This window comes from Coregonus lavaretus (genome assembly GCF_964263955.1).
Source record: "Coregonus lavaretus genome assembly, chromosome: 22".
Lineage (NCBI taxonomy): Eukaryota > Metazoa > Chordata > Actinopteri > Salmoniformes > Salmonidae > Coregonus > Coregonus lavaretus.
Genome location: NC_140009.1, coordinates 8,472,181 through 8,481,544, shown reverse-complemented (window position 1 = coordinate 8,481,544; position 9,364 = coordinate 8,472,181). Strand labels below are relative to the sequence as shown.

Genomic DNA, 9,364 nt, shown 5'->3' with positions numbered 1-9,364 from the left:
CTGCAGTCCTCCTAACCAGGCCCAGCCCTCCTAACCAGGCCCAGTCCTCCTCACCAGGCCCAGCCCTCCTAACCAGCCCCCTGTAGCCCTCCTAACCAGCCTGCTGCATCATGTGATGCTGTAATCAGAGAGAGCAGAAGCCACAGCCTGAACCGGTATAAGAGACAGTGGTGACAGCTTAGGTTAGGAGGACATCCTAAATAAAATCTCATGATCCATAGAATGTGGTGTTTTACAGGGGTGGCCAAGGAAAGAAAACACTCATAAAATACATACAAAAAATATATTTTGAGGTCACCCTCTGTCCACTAATACCATCTCTAAAAACCCTTCTGCTGCCCTTCTGTGTGTTCTCTCTATTTCTTGTTTGTGCCTTGAAAGGGCAAGGTTGAATAAGCATGGTATATGTACAGGAGGACTCAGGAAAATGCAGCATGGTCTTCCTGTTAAGAGCTATTGATTCTCCCTTTAAAAACAACGCTTACATTGTTTCATTCTCTAAGTTTCATTGCTAAGCTCTGATGTAAAATACGACTTCTTTTTTTTTCTCCAAAAATATGTCTTTAAGCTTCAGGGAAATGTGGCTTAGTGCCAAAGCGCTCTATTCCGAGTCTCTGGTGCCACAGTGCAGGTATTGGCTGGCCATTCTAGAGGTGGTATTCAGGAGTGTGGGATTTTAACACCACGTTAACAACAATGCAACAGGTACCAAAACACACGCTCACATACTCAAATGTTGTATCCTAAACTCTGAACTTTTCTAAGGTGATAAAAAGTGTCTAAACAAGCCAACTGCAACCTGACACTGCTGTGGTGAAACAGATATGGCCCCAAGTTCCTTTCATTTCCAGAAAAGTACCCTGCTTTTATCCTGAAAATGCTGTACGGTTCAAATGAGTATTGTGTGTGTGTGTGTGTGTGTGTGTGTGTGTGTGTGTGTGTGTGTGTGGTGCTGGTTTTTGGTTATTTGTTCGACTACTCCGATATTCCTTTGTGACAGGTTTCCAGGTCAATATCCGAAGGTGCAAACAAGAGTCTATGTGAGTGTGTGTGTCCTTCACCTGTACACAAATAATGTGTGTATGCACGAATAGCGCCACAGTCCTTGGCTGTGTTTGTCAGTGTGTGTAGCCACATCAGTGTGTGTAGCCATGCCAGTGTGTATCACACAGTCTCTCTGAGACAGAGGGCCTCCACGGCGTTGCTGGGCCCCTGGGCCACACCCCCGATGAGGAACAGCATGTTGGGGGTCTGCAGGGGGGCACAGCAGCAGCGGGGGCTGGGCATGGGGACAGCGTACTCCCAACGCCGCTTCACAGGGTTGTAACTCTCCACTGACGACAGGGGTGACGGCTCGTTTCCTGGACACACACATACCCACACGCACACACACACACACAATTTACTAAATTGTTTTCCCTCTAAGATTAGGATACAAACGGATCTTCCCTGAAAAATAAGAGCTACAGTGCATTTGGAAAGTATTCAGACCCCTTAACTTTTTCCACATTTTGTTACGTTACAGCCTTATTCTTAAATGGATTAAATCATTTTTTCCCCTTATCAATCTACCCACAATACCCCATAATGACAAAGCAAAAACCGTTTTTTAGAAATGTTTGCAAATTTAGAAAAAATAACAAACTGAAATATATATTACGCTATATATGTATTACGCTACAAGCTTGGCACACCTGTATTTGGGGAGTTTCTCCCATTCTTCTCTGCAGATCCTCTCAAGCTCTGTCAGGTTGGATGGAGAGCGTCGCTGTACAGCTATTTTCAGGTCTCTCCAGAGATGTTCAATCGGGTTCAAGTCCGGGCTCTGGCTGGGCCACTCAAGGACATTCAGAGACTTGTCCCCAAGCCACTCCTGCGTTGTCTTGGCTGTGTGATTAGGGTCGTTGTCCTGTTGGAAGTTGAACCTTCACACCAGTCTGAGGTCCTGAGCGCTCTGGAGCAGGTTTTCATCAAGGATCTCTCTGTACTTTGCTCCGTTCATCTTTCCCTCCCAGTCCCTGCCGCTGAAAAACATCCCCACAGCATGATGCTGCCACCACCATGCTTCACCGTAGGGATGGTGCCAGGTTTCCTCCAGATGTGACGCTTGGCATTCAGGCCAAAGAGTTCAATCTTGTTTTCATCAGACCAGAGAATCTTGTTTCTAATGGTCTGAGAGTCTTTAGGTGCCTTTCGACAAACTCCAAGTGGGCTGTCATGTGCCTTTTACTAAGGAGTGGCTTCCTTCTGGCCACTTTACCATAAAGGCCTGATTGGTGGAGTGCTGCAGAGATGGTTGTTCTTCTGGAAGTTTCTCCCATCTCCACAGAGGAACTCTGGAGCTCTATCAGAGTGACCATTGAGTTATTGGTCACCTCCCTGACCAAAGCCCTTCTCCCCCGATTGCTCAGTTTGGCCGGATGCACCTGAGAATGCACCTGAGCTCAATTTCGAGTCTCATAGCAAAGGGTCTGAATACTTATATAAATAAAATGTTCTAAAAACCTGTTTTTGCTTTGTCATTATGGGGTATTGTGTGTAAATTGATGAGTATTTTTATTTATTTAATCCATTTTAGAATAAGGCTGTAACGTAATAAAATGTGGAAAAAGTCAAGGGGTCTGAATACTTTCCGAATGCACTGTATTCCCTCCTTAACATGAAAATGTGACATTTATTATTTTACAGTTGAGCTAACATTAAAGAGAGAGGGGTAGAACACAGGGTTGAAGCTTGACAAGTAACTCTGTGCTAGTCACAGCAGGGTGTGAGAGAGGGGTAGAAAGGCAGGTGTGTAGGGAGCCCCTCACAACAACATAATTAGTGTGGCTGGCCTCACATCTTCTCCATCACTCTGACTGGTCTGTTCATCCGTCACACATGATTAAACTAACACAATTACACTCCCTTGGGCAATGTGGAAACACAGTCAATCTCTTTCAGTCTGTCACACATGAGCAACCACACAAAAAAAAAACACTTCCGGAATCACACACTAAAACTGAAAAATATACTGTAACTATAGGCATGGAAGTGGTATTGTAAATAAAGGTAAGTTATATACTCGATGATAAGACAGACATTTGTCTAAGACTAGGGATCCAGAGGATAGCTGTGTTGTCTTGAGCAGGGGAGCTGTCAGTCTGTCTGTCAGTCTGTCAGTTTATCGGTCTGCCTGGGGTAGTCATGTGATCTACCTCTCAGTCTCAGAGCAACAGGTGGAATAATGCAGTATATTGCATCCATCCAGGTGGCTGGGGGAGTACTGTATACTGCACTCTGTAAGAAACATCTAGAAATCTACTGGGTAGAAGAAAATTAAAAGTTGAAAACAAAGCTCTAAAAATCACACATTCTGTACTCCCCCTCTACCACACACATTGATATATCTCATATCTAAGGGCGGATTGGCCATCTGGCATTTTAGGCAAATGCCAGATGGTCTGGTCCATTTTTAGCCCAGTGGGCCTGTCTAACTTGGGTTTTTTGCACAAACGTATCATTATCTGGCTAATAATGGGGGCCCCAAGGAACAAATTGGCCGGTGTGTTAAAAATGCCAGGGCCGATTTCTGGTCCCAGTCCGCCCCTGCTCATATCTTTCAGAGGGTCAGTCAAAGTCAGTTTTCTCTCCTTTAGCCTCAGGATCCTGTCATTATACATTACCAGCCGCTGCTAAGTTGTTTTGGTTTCCATGGAGACCCTCACTGAGCTGCAGATGACATGGACTGGTGGGTGGGGGTGGGGGGTGGGGGGGGGGTACTATTGTTCTCATCATTTCTGGGGAGAACAAAGTGGCGGATCTGAGTCCTATTTTCATGGCAATCAGAGCACTGCTCAGACCCGCACCTTTTTATTCTTCACAGGAACATGCTCTGGTGTGGCGCCGTGCACAAAATAAACGCTCCTTCGCTCTGCGCGCAAAGCTTCCTGTCTTTAATTTCTAGCCGAGCTACACAACGCTTATTCACCTGCTTATCAACCCACAACCCAGCTCCCTCTACAACACCTATCCTACCCACAACCCAGGTCACTCTCCAACACCTACCCTATCTCCAACACCTACCCTACTCTACCCACAACCCAGGTCACTCTCCAACACCTACCCTACTCTACCCACAACCCAGCTCCCTCTCCAACACCTACCCTACTCTACCCACAACCCAGCTCCCTCTCCAACACCTACCCTACTCTACCCACAACCCAGCCCCCTCTCCAACACCTACCCTACTCTACCCACAACCCAGCCCCCTCTCCAACACATATCCTACCCACAACCCAGCTCCCTCTCCAACACCTACCCTACTCTACCCACAACCCAGCTCCCTCTCCAACACCTATCCTACCCACAACCCAGCTCCCTCCCCAACATCTACCCTACCCACAATCCAGCAACCCTCTCCTACAACTATCCTACTTGTATGTCTCCCTTTTACTAAATTGGATTTGACCACATGTTCTGTTCAGTGTCAAATGGACCAAGAGCATTTTATTTGCCTCAGGAACCTAGTTCCTTAGGCACTCCACACGTTTACCTCCATTTAGATTCATTAACCTTACAGCAGCTGAAGAGGATAATGATTAAAGTCATGGGTGCATAAATATCTCAACTGATCCCTTAAATGAGCAAGAGATATTTAAATACTTAATACTTTTTAGGATTTGTGAGGAGACTTGGGGGAGGCTTGGGAGACTTTGTGTGTGTGTGTGTGTGTGTGCATGAGTCACATAATTGCATAGCATCCACCCTGACACTGCCACTCTACACACTGCCATCTCTCCCGAGTTCATTGAAATCAGCTTTAATCATATTATCCATACAGATTTCAATGTATCTTGTATCAGTGATAAGGGGAGAGGGTGACAGTGACCGACGGAAGTTGAGAGGGAACAGAAAGAAAAAATGTGAGCGAAGAGACAGTGAGAGGGAAAGGGCAAAAATAGTGAGGAATGTTTGGGAGACACAGCAAGAGAGACTACAGTGATAGAGTGTGGGAGGAGGAGGAGGCTAGCTTCTGAACAGCATGACAATCTAATGTCACCCTGAAAAACATCCCTTTGGCTTTCAACCACCCGACACTATGAATAATAAATAGGTGCCTTATTCAGCCTCAAAAGACAGAGACAATCCTCCCAGATGGCTGTTAAATGGAGGGCAGATCCCTCGTTTACCAGCCTTTAGACAAAATTAAGAGGAAGGGAAATATAACATCTGTGAATCAGAATCCTAAAATATCCCTCTAGGATTAAAAGGCTCATGTTAAGACTGCTGACATTTCTAAGTAGAAAATGTTAAGTTGAATGGTGTTAGTTTGCTCACCTAGTCCCCCTGCAACGATGACCCTTCCTCCCAGACAACCGGCCGTGAAGTCTGCTCTCTTATCCCTCATCCTGGAGGCTCGGGTTGGTTTGATCCAGATACCTGCATCACAGGGGTCAGGGGGTAAAGGTCAGAGAGCATACTGAAACTTCACATACAGTAAGACAAACATTACAATCTCTCTTCCAGCATTATTAACTGCATCAAATATAAGACTATATAATACAAACTGTAGGCCTATTTACTGTATGGAGAAAACAGCAGCTTAGAGTTGTAGGTCTGACACTGTCTACAGATACTCTCAATCTATTTCTGTTTCTCTAATTCTTTATGTCTGTCTCTCCTCTCCTACCTCTCTCTCTCTCTCTCTGTCTCTCTCTCTCTCTCTCTCTGTCTCTCTCTCTCTCTCTGTCTCTCTCTTTCCCTCTGTCTCTCTCTTTCCCTCTGTCTCTCTCTTTCCCTCTGTCTCTCTCTTTCCCTCTCTCTCTCTCTCTTTCTCTCTCTCTCTCTCTCGCTCTCTCTCTCTCGCTCTCTCTCTCTCGCTCTCTCTCTGTCTCTCTCTTTCCCTCGGTCTCTCTCTCTCCTTCTAAGTCTTTCTATTACTCGATGACAGTGTTGGTCAATATGTCATTCCCTCTCTCTACTGTCCTCCAAGCCTGTCTCTACTGTCCTCCAAGCATGTTGCTACTGTCCTCCAAGTCTGTCTCTACTGTCCTCCAAACCTCTCTCTACTGTCCTCAAGCCTGTCTCTACTGTCCTCCAAGCCTGTGTCGACTGTCCTCCAAGCCTGTCTCTACTGTCCTCAAGCCTGTCTCTACTGTCCTCCAAGCCTGTCTCTACTGTCCTCCAAGCCTGTCTCTACTGTCCTCCAAGCATGTCTCTACTGTCCTCCAAGCATGTCTCTACTGTCCTCCAAACCTGTCTCTACTGTCCTCAAGCCTGTCTCTACTGTCCTCCAAGCATGTCTCTACTGTCCTCCAAGCCTGTGTCGACTGTCCTCCAAGCCTGTCTCTACTGTCCTCAAGCCTGTCTCTACTGTCCTCCAAGCCTGTCTCTACTGTCCTCCAAGCCTGTCTCTACTGTCCTCCAAGCATGTCTCTACTGTCCTCCAAGCATGTCTCTACTGTCCTCCAAACCTGTCTCTACTGTCCTCAAGCCTGTCTCTACTGTCCTCAAGCCTGTCTCTACTGTCCTCCAAGCCTGTCTCTACTGTCCTCCTAGCATGTCTCTACTGTCCTCCAAGCATGTCTCTACTGTCCTCAAGCCTGTCTCTACTGTCCTCAAGCCTGTCTCTACTGTCCTCAAGCCTGTCTCTACTGTACTCCAAGCCTGTCTCTACTGTCCTCCAAGCCTGTCTCTACTGTCCTCCAAGCCTGTCTCTACTGACCTCCAAGCCTCTATCTACTGTCCTCCAAGCCTGTATCTACTGTCCTCCAAGCATGTCTCTACTGTCCTCCAAGTCTGTCTCTACTGTCCTCCAAGCCTGTCTCTACTGTCCTCCAAGCCTGTCGCTACTGTCCTCCAAGCCTGTCTCTACTGTCCTCCAAACCTGTCTCTACTGTCCTCCAAGTCTGTCTCTAATGTCCTCCAATCTACTGTCCTCCAAGCCTGTCTCACTTTCCTTAGTCTTTCCTCACTTTCCATGTCTCATGCTTTACCCGCTTTCCATCTCTCCCTCCTCCATCCCTCTCAAATCAAATCAAATTGTATTTGTCACATGCGCTGAATACAACAGGTGTAGACCTTACTGTGAAATTCTTAGTTACAAACCCTTAACCAACAATGCAGCTCAAAAATATTTACTAAATAAACTAAAGTATATATACAGGGGATACCGGTACCGAGTCTATGTGTGGGGGTACAGGTTAGTCGAGGTAAAGTGACTATGTATAGATGATAAACAGCGAGTAGCAGCAGTGAAAAAACAAAGATGTAAATAGTCCAGGTGGCCATTTGAGTAATCGTTCAGCAGTCTTATGGCTTGGAGGTAGAAGCTGTTATGGAGCCTTTTGGTCCTAGACTTGGCACTCCGGTACCGCTTGCCGTGCGGTAACAGAGAGAACAGTCTATGACTTGGGTGACTGGAGTCTTTGACAATTTTCTGGGCATTCCTCTGACACCGCCTAGTATATAGGTCCTGGATGGCAGGAAGCTTGGCCCCAGTGACGTACTGGGCCATACGCACTACCCTCTGTAGCGCCTTGCGGTCAGATGCAGAGCAGTTGCCATACCAGGTGGAGATGCAACCGGTCAGGATGCTCTCGATGGTGCAGCTGTAGAACTTTGAGGATCTGGGGACCCATGCTAAATCTTTTCAGTCTCCTGAGGGGGAAAAGTGTTGTCGTGCCCTCTTCATGACTGTCTTGGTGTGTTTGGACCATGATAGTTTGTTGGTGATATGGACACCAAGGAACTTGAAGCTCTCAATCTGCTCCACTACAGCCCTGTCGATGTGAATGGGGGCCTGTTTGGCCCTTCTTTTCCTGTAGTCCACGATCAGCTCCTTTGTCTTGAACACGTTGAGAGAGAGGTTGTTGTCCTGGTACCACACTGCCAGGTCTCTGACCTCCTCCCTATAGGCTGTCTCATCGTTGTCGGTGACACTATTGTGTCGTCAGCAAACTTAATGATGGTGTTGGAGTCGTGTTTGGCCACGCAGTCGTGGGTGAACAGGGAGTACAGGAGGGGACTAAGCACGCACCCCTGAGGGGCCCCAGTGTTGAGGATCAGCATGGCAGATGTGTTGTTGCCTACCCTTACCACTTGGGGGCGGCCCGTCAAGAAGTCCAGGATCCAGTTGCAGAGGGAGGTGTTTAGTCCCAGGGTCCTTAACCTAGTGATGAGCTTTTAGGGCACTATGGGCACCCTCAATCCCTCCATTTCTAACACTGCCCCATTTAATTTCACCCTCTTCTTTCTATCTCGCTCTCCCTCTCCCTCCCTCCTCTCTCTCTCTCTCTCTCTCTCCCTCAGGTAGACTGACCGTAGAGTAGATAGGGATCCTGCCTGTGCTCAGCTTCAGAGAGCTCTATGAATCACATAGCACAATGAGGTCGTCCCAGGTGCACTCTTCTCTGGCTGCTTTGTCTGTGTCTGTACAGCAAGATGTCTGCCCCACGGCACATTACATTTTCTAAATTTGGGACAGCGTGCCCTCATCCTCTCATAACTCCCTTTCTCTCCTCCTGCACTGCAAAGTGAGTGTGTCTACTAAAAGCCTGACTTCAAGTGCCTCTTCTCCTCTCCATGGAAACGGGGACAGAAAAAGAACGACTTGGCTGAAGCCTTCCTAATAAATAAGATGAGGGCCTACCTTTCTCACCCCCTTCACTCCTCATTACGCACTACAACCCTCTGGCCTTGTGCCTGTCCTCTGTTAAGCTCTCACTCTATACGGATCCTCTGTTCACTCAAAAGATCAGAAATCATCTCAAAATGAACAGGTGTCTAAATGAGCTGCTCACTGGAGATCAGGTTTGCGGTCAATTCCATTTGAATTCCAGTCAATTCAGAAAGTTTACCAAATTCCGATTCCAATTCCACATTTTCTTAAGAAAATTGGAATTTCAGTGTACTTCCTGAATTGTCTGGAATTGAAATGTAATTGATTCCAACCTTGCTGGGGATCAGACACTGTACTTAAAAGTCATGTTAGGGATCAGGGAGGGCAGCATCTTGCCAGGTCTGTCCAGTCCAGTCTAGTCAGTGAGAGGACATCACTGTTCTGCTGGAGGAGAGACCATTTACCTCATCTGCTCGTTTAGAGTCACAGCAACAAAGACTTGGGCCTCAGGCAACTCCTGAACATTCCCTGATAGCTCAACATCTCTATGTGACAAATCAACATCTCTCTATGTGACAAATCAACACCTCTGTATGTGAGAGATCAAAAACCAGGGGTGAAAGTAAGGCGGTGCGGTCCAGTACAGCGTCCTGGCAAAATAAATAGTGGGGGTATTCCGTACCAGTAAAACATAAGCCTATCACAATAATTACAACTAAATGTCAAGAAAACTATAGGCTATTACACCACTTTTTATCATTA

General features: G+C 46.8%; 1 protein-coding gene across 1 annotated transcript in view; it reads right to left on the bottom strand.

Moving 5' to 3' along the window:
* Positions 1-1,164: 1,164 nt before the first annotated feature.
* LOC311150336 (kelch domain-containing protein 8B-like) overlaps positions 1,165-9,364 on the bottom strand; it is a gene marked incomplete at both ends in the record, with an annotated part of 117,544 nt that continues 109,344 nt past the window's right edge. Inside the window, 2 exons of the mRNA XM_084187744.1 lie at positions 1,165-1,361; positions 5,320-5,421. Coding sequence (XP_084043870.1) covers positions 1,165-1,361; positions 5,320-5,421 — 299 coding nt within the window. The remainder of the gene's footprint in view (positions 1,362-5,319; positions 5,422-9,364) is intronic.